Source organism: Telmatherina bonti, assembly GCF_933228915.1.
Source record: "Telmatherina bonti genome assembly, chromosome: 4".
Lineage (NCBI taxonomy): Eukaryota > Metazoa > Chordata > Actinopteri > Atheriniformes > Telmatherinidae > Telmatherina > Telmatherina bonti.
This window is the reverse complement of record NC_136622.1, coordinates 28,273,507-28,294,357: the sequence shown is the minus strand read 5'-3', so window position 1 is coordinate 28,294,357 and position 20,851 is coordinate 28,273,507. Positions and strand designations below refer to the sequence as shown.

At 41.6% G+C, this 20,851-nt stretch overlaps 1 protein-coding gene across 1 annotated transcript; it reads left to right on the top strand.

Moving 5' to 3' along the window:
* Positions 1–412: 412 nt before the first annotated feature.
* Positions 413–2,982, top strand: mtg2 (mitochondrial ribosome-associated GTPase 2; the record flags this gene model as incomplete). The annotated part of the gene is made up of 6 exons (XM_079239542.1): positions 413–849; positions 1,287–1,434; positions 1,847–1,962; positions 2,052–2,270; positions 2,354–2,492; positions 2,588–2,982. Exons 1-6 carry the CDS (start codon positions 622–624, stop codon positions 2,980–2,982), a joined length of 1,245 nt encoding a protein of 414 aa, XP_079095668.1. The 5' UTR covers positions 413–621.
* Positions 2,983–20,851: the final 17,869 nt, after the last annotated feature.

Here is a 20,851-nt window from a genome sequence, read left to right as displayed (position 1 = left end):
ATATATATATATATATATATATATATATATATATATTCCAGAGGCAAATTATTTCAGCTTGGGATTCAAAATTCAACATCAAACTTAATTTGTTGTCATTTAGCAAGACATCAAAGAACAAAATTATCAAGTTTTTCCATAAGAATCACAAAGAACAAAGTGAAGAGACCACATTTAAATAAATAAATAAATAAATAAATTTACAACGTCATTGGCAGTAGCGTAATTTGTATTAATGATACAAAGCATTAGTATTTATTCAGAAGAATTAGGGGACCTTAAACAAATTACAATACATATGCCAGGACAGAAGGTGGCGGTAGAGTACTGAACAGGAAGAACTAAACATGTTACTTGTTGCGCACTTAGACATTATGTCCTTTCGCGGTTTCCGTAGTCCATACCACGATAGTAAACATGCTGCAGTTTAATTGAACGTAAGAAGGAAAGGTTTGTCCTTCCTAAATTACCTATCTGATTTAACCAGTTATGAATAATCTAAAACTTACACAATACTGCTTTTGTCTTGATGATAGCTATTTTTACTCCGACAAAAGGTCGAGGAGACACTATCAATCAACTTTAGCTAGTTTAAAATAACTCCCCTCTGTAAACTTCACAATGTTAGCAGTGTTATGGAGAGTTAAAAGAGCTCGCTGGCACTCTTCGGGGATGCTTACAAGATGCACTTTAATACAAGAGGTCCCAAAGTACGAGCTGAGCCTTTCATGTCCTGTATCAATGTATTGGAGACGTTCAGGTGGTGTCAGAAATGTCAGCATCTCCTCAGCTATGAACGCTAAAGTCAAAGGAAACCAGAAGAAGAAAGAGCTGTCAGAAAAGAACCTGGTAAGTCCTTGATCTCTTGTCATGTTTGCCTTATCAGTTTTCTGAAAGACCAACACAAGGTAAAACATTTAAAACAAGATTTTTTTTATTTGTACTTTATTTTATTTATTTGTTTTTTGTTCAAACGGTGCTTAAAGTTTGTTTTGTTAGCTGGAGTCAGTTTGCTGTTTAAATCACTGAAATTGCTGCATTATTTAGAACAGATTATTTTTCCACCCTTTAATAACAAAAATGTAGATGGTTGTACAGTTGCTAATCTAAATGTCATTGTTTTAAAACGGTCAGTGGTGTAAACCTGCAATAATAATGGTTTAATTATTATCTATATCATATGATAAACCGTTAATATGATTAGGTAAACTTATAAAATGAAAACTGTGTAAAGATTCTAATACGACCTGATCTGACTGTATTCTTTTTAAAAATATAAACCACAGACCCGTCACTTTGTGGACCACCGAAGTGTGAAACTAGTCGCAGGATCAGGTGGTAAAGGTGCTTGCAGCTTCCACAGTGAGCCCCGAAAAGAATGGGGTGGTCCTGATGGTGGGAATGGGGGAGATGGAGGAAGCATCATTATAAAAGGTGAGGCTTTAGCAATATATACTGGCATGCATCTGTTTGTCCTTTATTGTTAAGTTTTCCCACCCTGTCTTTACATATTTTAATTTGAAAAGGTCTGTATTGTTATTTTGGGGGGGGGGGTCTTTTTAGGTTTATAATTCTTAATGTAAAAGATAAAAAATAGTTGAAATAACTCATCTTCCCTTTGTCCTCTAAAACATTTAAATGTTTCTCAGGTCCAAATGTGTGAGATTAGCTGTATGACACACAAAGAATAAGGAATGCCAAACTGAATATGTTTTCACTTAAATATCTGTTTGTTGATATAAAAAGAATAATTTTCAATACAGTACCTGGAAAAACAGAATAAAATTAAATGATCTTCATCACGCTACAATGTTTTTTCGTTCTTTCTTTCTTTGCATGCTTTCAGCTGACAGGTATGTCAAATCGTTGGCGCAACTGGTTCCTGTTTACAAGGGAGAGGATGGCCAATCAGGGGGCAGAAAGAATTGTTATGGGCGGAACGGAAGCACAACCTACATTTCTGTGAGTTTGTTCATTTAATCATGTACGAACAGATAGTTTTTTTTTTAAATTTTATTTGTCTGTCTTCATGTGTCTTTTATTCATCAAAGGTGCCATTGGGAACTGTGGTAAAGGAGCATGGCAAATCTATAGCGGACATGGCTGAGCATGGTCAGGAGTATTTGGCTGTGTTTGGCGGGGCTGGAGGGAAGGGGAATCGATTCTTTCTGACGAATGAGAACCGTGCCCCGATGACGGCAACCCCGGGTGTGGGAGGCCAGGAGCGGGTCCTCCAGCTGGAGCTGCGCACCATGGCTCATGCTGGACTGGTGAGAGGAAAACACTCTTTCTAAAATAATTTCAGTGATATGGTATGTTCAAAGCTTTTTTTTAAATGTGTTTATACCCTCAGGTTGGATTTCCAAACTCTGGCAAATCCTCTCTGTTGAGAGCTATATCCAATGCCAGGCCTGCCGTGGCTGCGTACCCTTTTACAACACTCAATCCACATGTAGGAATTGTCAAGTACAGGGATCACGAGCAAGTTGCAGGTAGCTGGGTTTAAGCAGATGGAATATATAAGCTTCTCATTTGTCATTATATGATTGATAAATATATGCTGTGTCTTTATCTTTTCTCTGAACAGTTGCCGACATCCCAGGGATCATTCGAGGAGCCCACCTAAACCGAGGATTAGGTTTCTCCTTCCTGCGCCACATAGAGCGATGCCGTTTCCTCCTCTTTGTTTTGGATATGTCGACTCCAGAGCCCTGGACTCAGTTTCAGCACTTGTGCTATGAACTGGACAAGTATGAACCTGGTTTGTCCCAGAGACCCCAGGCTATTGTAGCCAATAAAATGGATTTACCTGAAGCACGGGAGAAGCTTGGAGCTCTGAGGATCCACTTCACCCAGAGGGTAATACCCGTGTCTGCTCTCACTGGACAAAACACAGAAGAACTCATCCTCCACCTTAGAGAGTTGTATGATGGCTACCTCCAAGGAAAAGATAGTGGGGATGGCAAACCCACAAGGTGGTAGGAAATATATTTAAGCACTGTATTTGAATTGCCTAATAAACATATTTGTATATATAAAAAAGGAATATTTGTGTGTTTTGTCTTTTATAGCATATGGTAGTTTTATGTAACATGGCAGGAGCAGCTCTTACAGAGGCTGTAGATGTAGGGATGCACCGATCCTCTTTTTGGTAGTTACGATCCGATACCGATATCTGAAATTTGAATATCTGCCGATACCAAATCTGTTTATGTGAACATTATTGCGACTATGGTTATATTGCTGTTACAACTGTGTAAGATTTCATTAGGTTGTAATAAATGATCCATCCTTTCTGAAGTTACCTCACCAATACAAATATAATAACATTACAGATCGAATCATTTCAACAAGTTTTATTTTGATTTGACACATTTTACCTAAATACAACTATAAATGTGTGGTTTTGAAACAAACATCTCGCTTTTAGTGTAACAAAAAATGTCACATTTTAACATTCAAGGCATTTATTTCTTTTAAAACTTGTCTGAAGCATGTCATTGAACACATCCGCGCTGACTTGACTAGTGTTGTATCGGTTGTGGTAACGGTACACTTTTATTAATACCAAGTATACAAGCTTGGTATTGAGCCGATACCGAGGTGCATCCCTATGTAGATGTGTTAATCTGTCTGTGGGTGAACTTTAGGAATCAGTGTGAAAAAAAAATCATAAAACGTTTCAAGCTTTGCAAAGATATTTGCAACCAGGGAGTGGTCTGTATCTTACTTGAAGGTTACTGGGATAGGTTCCAGTCCCACTGTGACCCCAAGTAGTGCAAAGACAGTATGGAAAATAAACTAGTGCATTAAAAAATCTATATTTGTCAGCAAGTATGACCAGTGAATGGATGGATAGAAAAGAGGGGTGAAATAAGCTGTTTTCCTTTAAGCTACAGTGTGGTGTGACTGATGATGAACAGGAGCACTGCAAAAGCTGGTGACAACAAAAAAAAATGTGTACATCATTTGAATAGTAGAAATTAGTCACAAAGTCTCATTTGTAAGTCTTATGATGCAGTTTTTACCTGGGGAATCTGGTGCTTACAGGAACTTAGCACTAAAGCATTTAAGATGTTTATACATTAGAAATATCAGAAATGGATATGAATAAGATGGAATAAATGGAGATAAATGGAGGAAGTGGGGCCTAGTGGTTGCATAAATGGGCTTGGGTCTGGAAGACCTGGACTCAAGGCTCTAGGCTGGTAAATGGGCTCTGGGCCCTGAGAAAGGCCCTTAATGCCTGACTGGTGAGTTAAATGCAGAGAATAAATATCCCAGCTGGGATTAATAATGTACAATCAGATAAACAGTCAGAAAAAGAAAAGATCTTCCATTTTTATTTGTAATCAAAGATAAATTTCATTTAAATGTAATTACGAGTTTTCTTGTTCACTCAGTGTTATTTAAAAAAATATTTTTGTAAAATTGCCACACCAGCCATTAGCTAAATGTTCCCAGTGAGATGTCATTAGGAGTTCATGCAACAGACTGTTTTGTTTTTTTCATATATTAGCTTTCTTTTAAAAAAAAACAACCCCCCCCCCCCCAAAAAAAAAAAAAAAAAGAAAACAGACTTTTGGGTTTTTGTTTTTGTTGTCCACATCGAACTTTATTTGATGTATTTTTCAAAGTTTTTCAAAGTCTTTTTTAATGGACGTTGATATCTGTTTGCATTTACTCATGACTTTATCCTACTGGACAGAAATAGTGTTTTACTGAAGACAGTTGTTCTTGCTTCCTTTTCTTATAGTGATATTAAAACCAGCTTATTTCTGACATTCTCTAATACTGTTGCCTACAAAACATGTGTAAATAAGGAGACAGAGAATCCGATGGGACATCATCATAATAAAATATACAAATGTTTCACATGGTAGTTATACAAACACATATTAGGTTTGTTCATTGTGGATTCAGCAGAGAAGTGATGGCCATGATTCACATCATTTACATCAAACTACTGAGGGACCCCCTCCTGTCCTCCTTAAATTGATACACACTGAAACATTAAGAAAAAAAATAGGACAGAAATTTCATCCTATATAAGTCATCATTTGCATTGATGTGCACTGACTCTTTATTCCGAAGTGAATCTAAACCATTTTAAAAGTAGGCCACCCCAAAAGCCACACAACATCCTCCCCCACCCCATGCCTATATCAGTAAAGCAATTAACATTAAATAAGCATGTTTGCTTTGTTCAGAATTTCAATTGAGAATCGATAATGTCCGTTGGAGCACTTAAAGTTACTTTAACTTGAGGGCCACAATCCATTTTTTCTATGCATCCCTGATCCAAAACTCCTGACTCAAAAGAATCAGTCATTTTGCAGAACTTCATTTGCTGTTGGATCCGGTTAATGGAAGCCAGGTGTGTTGGAACAGGGATACATCGAAAACCCGCAGGCGGCCCTTGAAGACTTTGGACAACCCTTATGGTAAAGTTAAGGACTGTCCAGTAGTGTTCATAGCTGCATAGTTAAACTGTGCCACTAGGTGGCAGGAGAACACCAAAATAAACTCAGGTCTGACAAGCGGCTGAAGACGACTGAAATGATGCCGAACTATTCTTTTTCCCAAATCAACAAATAACTACATTTTCACACATTCAAATCAAGTTATATTTTTTTAAGTGAGTATCACAATTTAATTTCCTCTTTATGTTAATGAAATCTTTCCTACTGAGACAACTTATTATTTGTTAACAGCAGTGTTTCTCGACAGATAAACACTATTGATTACTATGTATGATAGTAATATAAATTTAAACAATATATATATACATATATATGTATATATATATATGTGTGTGTATATATATATATATATATATATATATATATATATATATATATATATATATATATATATATATATATATATATATATATATATGTATATATAGAGAGAGAGATTAGATAGTAATATATATCTACTATATATTACTATCTCTCCTGTAACAGAGAAGTGTAGTTGGACCAGGATGTTCTGACTTGCGTGATGAGGCCAGACAGCCTTTTCTCTGAAAAGATAGACTAGATAGACAATATACCAATTTTTTGTTCTCACCACAACATGTGTCAGAGTTTTATACAAACTTACTGTCCTGAGCCTGCTTTAGCTACTGCCCAAAAGATAAAAAAAAATCAATCTACATAATTCTTCCATTCTTTTACAACACAGGTGTAGACATACACATGTTCATGTATTAAAGTGAGGCTAACTCCTACCACATATGGTAGGAGTTCTTAGACAAATACTGGAGACGTTTTTTTGTTTTTTCAGCTTTAAGGAGAGTCTTTAAAAACAAAGTGGCCTTCCAGGAGGGAGAGTGGAGAATGCAAGCCTCCGGGGTGATCGTAAAGGCTGTTCACGGTTTCCTTACCCTGTTTTCAAGTGAAAGCTTCTTTCTTCTTATAGAGAAAAAGCTGTCATTTGTTTAACACTGTTTACAATTTCATGATCCATGTTTTGTCTGTTTGTCTATTTACTTGTGTTTTTTTTAGACATAGTGGAAGAAAAAAATCCAAATTATTTCTGATGGATAATAGACAAAACCTTTTTCTATAAACTGTATTTTGTATACTTTGTAGATTTTCTGGATTTGTGCAGCCTTTATATATTATGGTTGTAGCAAAGTTTTGAGTTTGCAAGGTAAAATAAATGGCAGATCTTACATTTTTTAGTTTCTCCACAATGTGGTGGATTGATGGACTCAGATTTCAGTTTGTGATTGAAAGAAAAGTTATGCCTGTGCATCAGTCCAGTTTATTCTTATGTTTCTTAATTAATTAATTCTTAATTGTGAAGAGTAATTAAAATCCAGAAAAGAACATATACTTTCTTATCAGAAGCTGGTTAATGTGTTATGCACTCGCACACATTCCGCACTTTATTGAGTAGCATAAATGTATAAAATCTTCTGTCAAAGCACTTTAATGTTGCAAATAAATTCATAATTTGGTTAAATCATTGGTATTGTAACCTACATTAAAAAATAATCATCACTGTTTTCATATAAAACCAGTTAATATGCCTGGAAAAACTGGTCTACAAACATCATAACTCCAGGCCAGAGATACTTGCTGACATAGATAAAAGAAAAACACAAGTTAAAAGTGCTAAATGCATCGTTGGCTGTCCCCAGTGAGCCTGGTCCTCTTACTGGTGTTACCAAAAGGATCGCTAGGGGTCACTCAAGCCAACAGCAACTATAAGCTTCATCATCAGGGAAAGCTTTAAGCCTTTTCTTGATTCTATTCTAAACTGCAAATTTGAATTACAAATAAAATCACAGATTTTAAAATTTAAAAAAAAAAAAATCTTGTCATTTTTGCTCCAAAGAATTTAAAAAATACAAATCATAAAATGTCTAAAGATCATTTCTTGGTGTAGAAATGAAAGGATTCAAGCAAGAAAGAACCCGAGTGAGGCTGATATTTGCAAGCTTTTTTCCATCGTACTTAACAAAACTCAAGGACCCATAAGTGAACCTGTGGTCTGCGGGCAAATTCCTCAGCTGGGAAAATAATAGAGTTTAGATCTTTAAGATACAACAAGGTTGATCATGAAGTGCTTAATTTGTGAGGAAATATTGTCATATGCCATTCTGGCTTCAACCAGAATGAGGCGAAACTAAAACTGGAGAATCATGACCTGATTGTGCTGCAGGATGTTGGATCATCTGAATGGTTGTCAGAGAAATTCTGGTACAGCTCGGTTCTAATGAGTTACACAAGACTGACGTAGAAGTAACAAAACCACTTGCTCTAAGACAGGATGGCCTTATTGTTTTTAATTTTACACGAAGAAAGAAAGTCTGAAAAAGAACTATTTATTTTTGTTTTATTTATTTATGTATTTACATTGCTGGATCAACGGTTGTTACAGGTACACAGATCGCTACTGTCATGACAAAGACAAACTAGTTTAACACGCTGGCACTGGTAATCAACATACCATCTAAAGCGTGCTTTTGTACGGAAGCGTAGAGCAGTCATCCTCATAAAAAAAAAAAAAAAAAGTTTGGGCCTTATTGAAGAAACACACTCCTCGATGTCAGACCACTTTAATGACAACGATGAGGAAGCCCTGTAACATTACAACAGTATGAGCGTAAACTAATGCAATTTCACCATAGAAATGCCTAATACATAACGTAGAAACTTGAATCAGCTTAGCAGCAGTAGTAAAACATAAGCAGACTTACAGGAAATAAGCCGGACAGGTTAACATCTCTGTCTTGACATGAACACGGTGTAAACGTGGCTACTTCATCTGCTAGCTTAACCATGTCTTGTTTCCCTAGCCTCTAGTGACACCCAGTGGCTGGTGGAGAACTCTGCATCCCCCTCCAGTCCGAAAAGCCAGAGCCACACTAGGTTTACGGACTCAGGCCAGCACCCAGCGGCCCGACTCGGGTTCATAGCGTCTGGGGGGCCGTCTCACACGGGCAGGAAGCACACGTTGAGGCAGCTAAGGCGGCGACCGCGGCACCTGGTCCGGTGGGACATCCGTGGGGGTGGGATCAAAAGAGAGGCCATCCCCAGAGGGAACCGCCTCACAGGGTACTGACAAGGGCGCACCGGGAACAGCATGGCAGAGCACATCCGGGTCCACCTGGGGGGTCTCCGGGACCCGAGTGGCAGGTCGAGGCTCCCTGGCCACCGAAGCAGGCAGTGGTGATGGCGCATCCCGCAGCCGCCTGGCATGGTGGGTAGCCGGGGTATAAGCGCGGAGCAAGCGCCGGTTGCGCAAAGTCAGGCGACCCGACCCGTCTACCCTGATCCGATACTGATCATAGCCCAGGGACTCCACCACCACCCCAGACCTATCCCATTTGTGCGGGCTGGGGCCCTGCAGGTTCTGGAGGAACACCGTCTCCCCCAGTGCTAGAGGGCGGAGACGCCGTGAGCGCTGCTCTAGAGACTCAGTGGCATGGGACATACGAGTCCGGAGGGCCTCCTCCTTCGCGGCCCATGCCTGACGCCAGAGTGGGCGGACATGTGGGTTGGAGAACTTCTCAAGCCTACTGACGAAGGATAGGGAGTCACGCAAGGGGCGGCCAAAGATAATCTGCGCGGGCGAAAGATTACAATCAGGATCAGGCGTGTTGCACAGCTGCAGCATGGCGCGTAGGAAACGGTCGTGATCAAGACTGCCAGTCGGGCCGGTATTGGAGACCAGCAGGCGCTTGGCCGTCTTCACCGCAACCTCAGCCCTGCCGTTGGACTGCGGAAAGCCAACAGAGGACACACGATGTCTGACATGCCATAAACGGAGGAAATCCTCTGTATGGCTGGCGGTAAACTCTGGGCCCCCGTCACTGGAAAGCTCCTCCGGTACACTGAAGGTAGCAAAAAATGTACGGAGGTGGCGAACCAAGCCAGTCGAGACCCCTAAGCCAGTGCCCGCTGTGGAGCTCAGGACCTCCACCCATCCAGAGAGGCGGTCCCCGATGACCAAGTAGTGGCGGCCCCCGTAGTCAAAGAAGTCGGCGAACACAGCTTCGAATGGTGTGGATGGTGGCGAGGATGGGATGGGGGGCGTGGCTGCATGTGAAGGGGCATTGCGGTTGCAGTCCGCGCATCCATTCCTGATGGCCCGGATGTCCCTCGACATCCCAGGCCAGTAAACAATGGCACGGGCACGCTGCAGCATCAGCGAAGTCCCTTGGTGAGCAGAATGAAGATGCTGGAGGACCCTACCTCTGAGGGACGGCGGAACCACGACACGGTCATCATACAGTAGGACACCATCCAGTGCATAGACGGACTCACAGATCAGCGATAGGCCGGCCAGAGCAGGGTCTCGAGCGTCAATCTTACCCTCATGCTCAATAAGGTACAGAAGATGAGCAAAGGAAGCATCTGCTGCCGTCTCCTGAGCAAGGAGGGGCCAGGAGATGACAACAAGTTCCTGCGCATCCTCGCGGATGGATGCCATGAGTGCAGACTCAACACCGTCGGGATCGCTATGTGGCCCCAGTGAGTGGCTGGCAATAGAGCCAGCAGGGGAAGGGTGTCTCGAGGTGGCATCAGCGGCATGATTGCTCTTGCCAGGTAGGTGTACGACGTCAAAGCGCCAAGGAAGGGTACGCTGCTTGAGCCTAAACAGACGAGAATTTGTGATCTCATCCAGCGTACGGTCGCTGAAGATCTTCACCAGAGGTTTGTGGTCCGTGACGACAACAAGGTTGTCGCACCCCTGCGTAAAATATTTAGTCTGCTCAAGGCCCCAGGACACAGCCAGAGCCTCCCCCTCGATAGCAGCGTAACGCTGTTCCGCCGAGGAGAGGAAGCGTGACCCAGCAAGGGTTATCCGCCATCCGTCCAGGCAACAGTCCGGTACCCCAGAACTGCAGTCGCAGTGTTGTTGCAGGAGAAAGTAACCAATGCCACGCCGGGACCAGTCAGGGCGCAGGCAAGTCCTCCTCTGCATGTCATAGATCTCCACACCCACCCGGATGGCCTCAACCACAGCCTGCTTAGACGCTTGGAAGGCGTCCTCCCGCTCGCGCGACCACGAAAACTTGCACCTCGGGCTGAGGAAAGGCTTAAATGGAGCCATGGAGTCACGCAGCTGGGCATAGTTAGCCACCTGGTTGACAAGGCCAAACCAGCTCCTGATATCTGTGGTGGAGACTGGGGTGGGAAAGTCTCGGATAGCATCCAAGTACTTCGGAAGTGGTTCGATCGTAGAGTCCGAGATCCTAAAGCCAGCGAAGTCAACAGTCCTTTCCGCGAACTGAAACTTGTCAGGGTTCAGCACGATGCCTGCCCGGCCGACCCGTGTGAGGAAGTCGATGGTCCTCCACCAGTGCTGCTCTAAGTCAGCGTCATAGTGGATGGTGTCATCGACACAACGCTCCTTTCGCTCGTAATCCGAGAGGATAGCGTCAAAACGGCGGTTATAGCCATCCCCAGAAGACAGGAAACCCTGAGGCGCCCTGGTATAGCGCCAGCGTCCGAACGGTGTTATAAAAGTGGTCAGGTGGCGATCCGACTCGCGCAGGGGCACACTATGATAACCGTTCCAGGCATCCGTGACAGTTTTCCAGGCGCCCTTTGGGATGCGACGTGCAAGGTGGAAGGGGGGTTCAGTGGCGAAGGTCTCACGTCGACAGTACTTGTTGAGAGGTGAAAGGTCCACGGTTCTGCGGGGGGAGCCGTCATGCTTCCGAGTGACTACCATACGATGGCACCATGTCACTGGGTCACCATAAGGCACACGTTCAATCACACCCAGGGCCTCGTCCCGAAGGAGGTCATCGTGTACCTTCTGCTGCCAGTGCAGGGGCACAGTTGCCACAGTGTGGCACGCCTTAGGTGTGGCCGCTGGGTCCACATGAATCTCAATCGGTGGCCCGTCCATGCATGGCAGCTCCCGATGAGGGCAGGTGTTGAATGTAGATGAAGCATATCTCTTCAACAGCCAGGCCCGCATGATGCCATTATTGCTCGGAGTGCATGGAAAGGGCAACTCTGCAGGCCGAGGCGGGGGGGCAGAACACTGAAGGCATGAGTACTCAGGATCATTAGGCCCACAGGGATCTCGGCCGCCGACAGTGGACTGAGTGGCAGAGACCGGCAAGGGCTGATCCGCCTCGTTAAGGGCGACCCGGTCGCGTCCCCCCCCAGAAATCACGTTACTGGTATTCGACGGAAAGGTGCCAGGCAGGAGGCCAAGGCAGAGCAGCGACTCATAGGAGAGATACATGGACTGGACTGACCTGCTAACGTACACCATGGAACGGCAGGACGTGCCCACCCCGCTGCTAGGGGTCGTAAAGAGCACAGCAAAGAAAGCACCGTCAACAGCAATAGGAGAGTGGTTGGCAGCCGACAGGCTCAGACCTACGGGGTGCAGGTCATTACGCGAGAACCCGCAGGCGAGAAACTCTGAGAGGGACCATAGGTCTGACTGCGCGCCGGTGTCAGTAGCCTTCGAGCATGAACCCCTACTGCGGGTGCCGCTTCCGGCCAGGTTATCAATCGAGATGGAGATCGAGACGCGAGGGTGGTCCCTCAGTTTGGCGCGTCTCCACTCACCCCTCGAGAAGATGTGGTGGTCAAGCCTGATGGTCGTGGGCCTGACGGCGCCAGGAACATGGCAACGGGGCTGGCCCCTGCGACGTCTGGTAGGCAGGGCCTTGGACTAGGACGACATGATCTGAGAGATCGGCTCTGAGTCCATGGTAGCTTGTTGGCCGACGTGTGGCAGCTGCAGCCGCCTCTGGCGCCGACGGGCCCTGAAGCAGTCAACGCAGACTCGGTGGGGCTTGGTATTCCAACCACGAGGTCCCTCCAAGAAAACTTCAAAAGCGTTCTTGCAGACTAGGCATGAGGCCTTTTTAGCCCTGTCAACCGGGGCTGGGGTCGGGGTAGGCCCCGTCTGCTGAACCTTGTTCAAGCGTCTGAATGAAGACATGGCTGAAAGGTTGGGTGATGGGAGTGCATTGCGAGCCATTTCCTTGTTCTCAACGAGCGCGATCACCTCATTCACTGGTCTCCGCAGGACATCGGGTATCCCCAGCGTTTCACGGCGCATGTCTGGGTCATAGATGCCATTGACCAAAACATCACGGATAATATGGTCCGTATAGTCCACAGTCCTGCCGCATACACACGCTGCATTGTAGGCACAGGTCTCCGCCTTCCCCCGCACCCTGGCAGAAAAGGCGCGGAAAGATTCATCGCGCTCCTGGTGTAATTGAAGGAGCTCGGTGCGCAGGACGCACGTGGCCACAGGAATGACTGCGAGTGAGCGCATGGCAGCTAACAAATCTGGCAGGGGTCCAGATGCGGCATCGTGGTTCGCCTTCAACAAACTATCTCCGAGTTCGGGGCCAGCACACTGGAACAGCTGGAAAGGGGCTTGGGCGTCTCCTATGCCAGAGCCAACGCGGAAGACATCCCAGCGACGAGTGAACACGTTCCATTCTTCTATCGATATGCCGATGTCGACCCTGGGACGTTCGAGTTTGGGGCCCAGAGGAGCACGGAGCTGGGCAGACGCGGCAATTCCAGGCGGGCCCTGATGGGCGAGCCCGTGATTCGTCAGCAGGGCAACGGCGAGGGCCTCAGACACATCATCTGTACCGAAGGTGCAGCCAGGAACCGAGCACTTAACAACAACCATGGCTTCCTCATGAAGAAACACACTCCTCGATGTCAGACCACTTTAATGACAACGATGAGGAAGCCCTGTAACATTACAACAGTATGAGCGTAAACTAATGCAATTTCACCATAGAAATGCCTAATACATAACGTAGAAACTTGAATCAGCTTAGCAGCAGTAGTAAAACATAAGCAGACTTACAGGAAATAAGCCGGACAGGTTAACATCTCTGTCTTGACATGAGTAAACATGGCTACTTCATCTGCTAGCTTAACCATGTCTTGTTTCCCTAGCCTCTAGTGACACCCAGTGGCCGGTGGAGAACTCTGCACTTATCACGTTATAACGTGATAGTTTTTGTAAAAACGTATAACCACTTGAACGCTGGAGGGATTACATCTCTCAGCTGGCCCAGGAGCGCCTTGGGATGGATAGATGGCACTTGGATGCACTTAAGATGATGTTTGCATTCATAGCGATTCTCGCGCCGCTCAAGTTTCAATTAGAAATTATGCCACATCATGGGGATTGGACTCATTTTCCTTCTGTAGAGACCCATGCCTTTTAAAACTGTCTTTAAATAACACATATTTATTACAATGTGATCGAAAGTGTTCCAAAGCACCATAATTTCACAATGTCTCAACCCAAGTATGAAGAAAAACCCTATGAAGTCCTGTAAATGAGCCATTTGTGATCTCCAATCCACCCAGCACACAATTTCCTCATCTAAAGTCGAAAATGACCAAGTTCACATTTTTACAATAAACTTATCATGTTATAACGTGATAGTTTCACGTTTTTACAACAAAACTATCACGTTATAACGTGATAGTTTCACGTTTTTACAACAAAACTATCACGTTATAACGTAATTATGCCCAAACTTTTTTTTATGAGGATGACAGCTCTACGCTTCCGTACTTTTGAATACACACCAGGACTTTTTTTTTTTTTTTTTAATGAGTTCAAACGGAACACAACTAGAAAAACAACAATGATAAAATCCTAAAGTTAAATTCTTGCTTGTAAATGGCACACAGTAAGTTGTTCTTTAAAATGTACCAACATCAAGGGTCATTCCGTGCATAAACTTTTCCACAAAATAAGGTAAATATAGCTATAGCTATAGGGAAGTAAAAAAAAAAAAAAAAAAAGCATTCCCAGCATTCACATCAGATAATAGTGTATTGGTAGCTATTATTTAATCATTTATTTTGGAGCAATTCCCTTCATAAATAGCTAAGTTATTAAGACTTGGTAATAGTCATACCAAGTGCTGTTAAATCGGACCTTGCCTTTACGGTCACATTTTTACATCCAGCTATATAATTGTGTCTTTTAGCACGTAGTTAAAACATCCATTTTCCTCAGTCTAATTGAATAATTCCAGTTCTTTCCAGCCTTTTCCTTTTCTGACATCATTTCATGCTTTTCCAGTCTGGATGAATTTATGATTTACTTCATTGACTGTCTTTTATCAGCATTGCTTGACTCAGGAACTCCAGTATCCTTGTGTGCATTCTTGACACCCCAAAATAATCTTCTTCAAGAGAAGCAGTCCAGTTGTTTGTGGTCAAACTCTATGCATTGTCATGGCCCAGTGGCTAAAGTGCACATTAGTACAGTGAGCTTCTGAGCATCTCAACAGCTGTATTCCCTCCAGGCCCCTCCGGTCAGCTGATCAGACGCTTCTGTTCCCGTTTCTGAACGGGAGCACAGAGTGGACAGGACCTTCTGGGGATGTAAACTATGGAATGACCTACCTTTAACAAGTCACCTTCAGTGTCCATTTTTAAACCTCTATTAAAACTTTTACCCATTGGCCTAAAACCCAACCTGAGGCTTGATTGTATTTGGATTTTGATTTAGTTGAATTTGTTTTTATTGTTGTTTTGTTGTCTGAATAATTTTTTTTTTCATATTTTATAACTTTTAATAAATTTTCTTTTTTCAATATCTTATCATTACTTTTATGCTTTAATTTTACTTTTCTTTGATGTTCAGCACTTTGTTGACATGTGCCTATGGTTGAAGTGCTTTATGAATAAATCAATGTTGATCAGCAGGGGTGCAGATTGAGGTCAGAGTACTGAACCTCATGTCAAAGTCCAAATCTGGGTCAAAGGAAACTTCAGGAATGGAGATGGCATCAAGTTCAAAGTTATGATTCAAGTCCCCCTCATCAGCATACACATGTGGAGCATAATCAAGAAGTTCCTCGTCTTTGAGTGAGGTCATTGTTGTGTGAAGTACCCTCCTCAGCATGATTTCCCGTTGATAATGACCTTTATCCAGCAAATCCTATAAAATGACAAGATAATCAAATTAATTTTCTTTTTCTTTTTGTTTAATTGCAAATACACACACACACACACACACGTATATATATGTATACGTATATATATATATATATATATATATATATATATATATATATACATATATATATATATATATATACATATATATATATATATATATATATATATATATATATATATATATATATATATATATATATATATATATATATATATAGTGCTCGAAAAAAAAGAAAAGGGAACTCCAAGTCAACTACAATCTGTGAAATCGAATTGTCCACTTTGGAAGCAACACTGATTGACAATCATTTGACAAAACTGATGCCGTCCTCCTTCAATGGAAATACACTCCTCTCAGATATGAATAAGCAGCGCTAATAGAAATCTTCCTACTCTTGTTTACCCAGCAGAAGCTAACATAATCCCAGATTCTATTTGTTTCTGTCATTAACAAACAAAGTCTTTCTGTGTGTGTCCGACCTTGCAGCTTAACATTGTATAACTCTTTCCAGCAACGGAAAAAAAAGACACACATATATACATACATAAATACATGTATATACACTTTATAAATAAATAAATCACATATATATATATATATATATATATATATATATATATATATATATATATATATATATATATATATATATATATATATATATATATATACACTGCTAAAAGAAAATACAGGGAAAACTTAAACAACACAATGTAACTTCAAGTCAGCCACAATTCTGTGAAATCAAGGAGTTTCACTTTAGTGGTAGCATGAGACCGAGTCTACAAACTACACAAGTGGCTCAGGTAGTGCAGCTCATCCAGGATGGCACATCAATGCCAGCTATGACAAGAAGGGAGGGCAACAACCCAGCATTTGGACCGTTATCTCCTTCTTTGCGCAAGGAGGAACAGGAGGAGCACTGCCATAGTCCTGCAAAATAGCTCCAGCAGGCCACAAATGTACATATGTCTGCTCAAACAGTCAGAAACAGACTCCATGAGGGTGGTATGAGGGCCCAACATCCACAGGTGGGGGTTGTGCTTCCAGCCCAACACCGTGCAGGACGTTTGGCATTTGCCAGAGAACACCAAGATTGGCAAATTCATTACTGGCGCCCTGTGCTCTTCACAGATGAAAGCAGGTTCACATTGAGCACATGTGACAGATGTGACAAAGTCTGGAGACGCCATGGAGAACGTTGCTGCCTGCAACATCCTCCAGCATGACCAGTTTGGCAGTGGGTCAGTAATGTGTGGGGTGGCATTTCTTTGGAGGGCCACACAGCCCTCCATGTGCTCGCCAGAGGTAGCCTGACTGTCATTGGGTACCGGGATGAGATCCTCAGACCCCTTGTGAGACCATATGCTGGGGGGGTTGGCCCTGTGTTCCTCCTAATGCAAGACCATGCTAGACCTCATGTGGCTGGAGTGTGTCAGCAGTTCCTGCAACACAAAGGCATTGATGTTATGGACTGGTCCGCCCGTTCCCCAGACCCGGATCCAATTGAGCCCATCTGGGACATCATGTCTCGCTCCATCCACCAACGCCAAGTTGCACCACAGACTGTCCAGGAGTTGGAGGATGCATTAGTCCAGGTCTGGGAGGAGATCCCTCAGGAGAACATCTGCTGCCTCATCAGGAGCATGCCCAGGCGTTGTAGGGAGGTCATACAGGCACGCGGAGGCCACACACACTACTGAGCCTCATTTTGACTTGTTTAAAGGACATTACATCAAAGTTGGATCAGCCTGTAGTGTGATTTTCCATTTTAATTTTGAGTATAACTCCAAATCCAGACCTCCATGGGTTGATACATTTGATTTTCATTAATAATTTTTGTGGGATTTTGTTGTCAGCACATTTAACTATGGAAAGAACATAGTATTTAATGAAAATATTTCATTCATTCAGATCTACTTTAGTGTTACTTTGGTGTTCCCTTTATTTTTTGAGCAGTGTACATATATATATATATATATATATATATATATATATATATATATATATATATATATATATATATATATATATAAACAAAAAAATAAAAATAAATAATTTTGGTACCATGGCTGCAGAGCACCCATTAACAAATTTGGTTCCTCTGATGCTTCGCCTTTGGAAGTTGGACCCCTCTGGGAACATTTGTAAGTCCCCTCCTGGGCAATTTTGCATCTAGTCCAAAGAAACGGAAGATAAAACTATGTTGAAAATTCAGAGTTAAAACAATAACATTGTTAGGATCCATTTTGTTAATCCTGATGAGTATAATTGTATTCATCTTTTCTTCTTGTTAAAAAATTGGTTAAGTTGACTTTTGTTCCAGCATATCACAAAAAATGACAAGATGAGCCTATACATTTTCTTTTCTTAGTAACATAACCTTCTACCTCTCTGTGTATATATTAAACAAAGAAAGAAAGAAAATAATTTCAGTACCGTAGAGCTTCCCTGTGCAAATTTGACTTCTCTGATGCTTCTCCTTTGGAAGTCAGACCACTCTGGAAACCTCTGTGAGTCCCCTCTTAACCAGTTTTTAATCTATTAAAGAAGAAGAAGAAGAAACAAATGAATATGCATTCAAATGAAAAATATTACCAACCATATTCTACAATGTAAACGTTTAAGTCAACGGCTATCAGAAATTAACCCTTTGTGATTCTCTCACGCCATCTTGACTCTGGTGGATTGCCCGTTGAAACTGTGACACTGCAGCAGTTGATTTAATGTCATCAACACCGAAAAGCTAGAAAAAAAAGTTCACATTCATCAAGTATTACAAACTTTTCTTTTTTAATTTCAACTGAATAAGCATATACTTTGTAGTACTTACCCGTGACATTGTCACAGTTTTATTTTTAGTTGCTATATTTTCCTCATTTTCGTAGTTGTCTAGCCTCTGTAGAGGGACCTTAAACATATTAATGCAACATATCAAGCTTTTACATCAAATTCATTCCAAAAAAATAATTATTTACTTTTTCTTTCACCATATAGCTATAAGTCCAGCTGTTTTTGTACTATTTGATTTCACTCAGTGTTTAAGTGGCTTTAAACCCAACCTGATCAATAATTCAAGTTTTTTTCTTTATGAAAGATGACAGTTCTCTTTTATCCTTCCATTTTTTTATTCATGTGTTCAATAGTAGTTTTTTTTTTTTTTAACCCAATTTTAAAGACATTTACCTCACAGTCAGTTCCCTGCTGCTCTATGTTCCCAGGCATCAGATGTTGTGTACAATCATAATCTGGGATCAGCAGTTTTGGTCTGCTACATGATAGCAGTAGAACAAGAAGTAGCAAACCTGGTTTGAAGGAGCAGATGCACAAATATACACTGTTATGTCACAATCTGCTTGTTGATGCAGATAATCCCAAAAATTTGATTAAAATATTTAATTTCTCATTCAAAAGGCTTTGAGATTCCAACATGTAGAGAACTGAAAAAACTTCTAAAAGAAAGATTAAACAAGAACCAAAACACCCTGTTCCCTTAATTCAAGGTTTTAGTTATTTTTGATTTTATAATCATGTTAATAGATAAAGAATCTTAAACATGTCCTACCTGCAAGCACTAATATACTTAAAATAATTATTCCCATAAATCTTCCTGTTACTGTGGACCCAGCAGGTTTTCGCATTGTGCAGCTTGGCTTTGTTGGATTGAAGCAGCTGCACACAGTTACTGTCAGGTTGTGGACAACTGTCTCTCCTTGAAGACCAGACACTTCTAACAGCAACTGGTAGATTCCAGCATGAACGTGGACTCCTTTTACTAAGTTCACCGAGTATCCTGTGCAGTCAAAACAAAAACAAACAAACAAGCAGGCATATTTATCCCTTTGCGTTCTTTTGAGTTTTTTTTTTTTTTACAGCGTAGTGCATACCGGGACTATTTTTTTTGACAGTGCATGGTGCATACCAGGACTTTTACTGGCTTTCTTCAGCAATCTTCCTACAATCTTCCAGGATGTCTTCCTACGACTTCACCACATATTACAACTTCTATTTGTTGATTTAAAAAAAAAAAAAAAAAAAGTCGCCTCAAAAGAAATGTATTAAGACCGGTTTAGACGCACAACGCTTGCTGTAGCTGACAACGTCACACTGCACTTCACGTTGTTCACTTGCTTCTGTGTTTACATTGAAGTGGACATGCTTTGGATGAGAGGAAAGGCGGAGAAAAAAAAAACTGTCACGGCTGTAATGTTACAAACTGGAGCAGAGTTGAGTGATGACAGTAGAACTACTTAACAGTCATTTACTACACCGGACGATGAAGGTCAGATGCTGCAAACTAAGTGTATGGCTGGTCAGTATTTGGAATTTTTGAAGATTATTTCTAGATTAAAGATAAAATAGTATTACTAAGTGGCATGGACCAGGCCTAATGCTATGAAAAACATATTTCACAGAGGAAGAGTGTAACAGTAATACAATGTTAAATTAGTCTGGTAATGAGCTAATTAAGTCTAAATGTAGAACTTTTTATGTTTTTAACCGTTTCATGCATAGTGACCCTGTAGTGGACACCTATTCACAAGCTTTTTTATTGCATATTCATGCATGAGGAGGGTATTTTTGTAAATAAACCACTTCCGTGTTTTGTTTGTTTTTTTTTTTACAAAAATGAGAAAAATGTTGCATTGTTTTATTATTAATTCATGCATGAAAGGGTTAATGAACTTTAAGTTTATGTATTTACTTTTCAGTGTTATTTTTAATGTCCATGCAATGAGGCTTGAAGTTCATAAAATTGTCTCCACGGCACTTTGAATTTGGCAAATATAGATTTAATTTAGAACTTGCTGGTTTTTTGGTTTTTTTTTTTTTTGTGTCATTTCTGTGCTATAAAACTATTGATCTACAGATCAATTTATAGATCTACATAAAAGTATCAGCCATGTTTTTGTCCCATATTTGCATGACAAACTCACAGCAAGCCATTAAGGAAGTACCACCACTTATTTTGTTCCACTTAAAGCACTGATTATAAGAGTTATGTGTGACGTAACTGAAGATTCTTTGAGACTAGTGAGATTTTTTTTATGAGTTGTATGATCTTGGTTGTTTTTAAATTTCCAAAAGAAGTTGTCAGAGCTAGAACTCACCTTGCAGAGGGTCAACCCTCCAATTGTCCTCAACATTGCCAAGTAGCTTGAACCTGAATGGCCCACCATATGGTTGTCCATCCAGGTCGAACGCTGTGATATTGGCTAATGATGGTTCATCAGACTGGCATATATCTATTCGGTTTAAAACAAGGGATGGAGAATTGTCATTCTCATCGATGACTGTAATGCTGAGAGTAGCGGTGCCGGTAAGTGGAGGTTCCCCTGATGACCACAGATGAATGCACATTTTTAGTAATTCAATAAAACCCTGAGAAGAATCATAA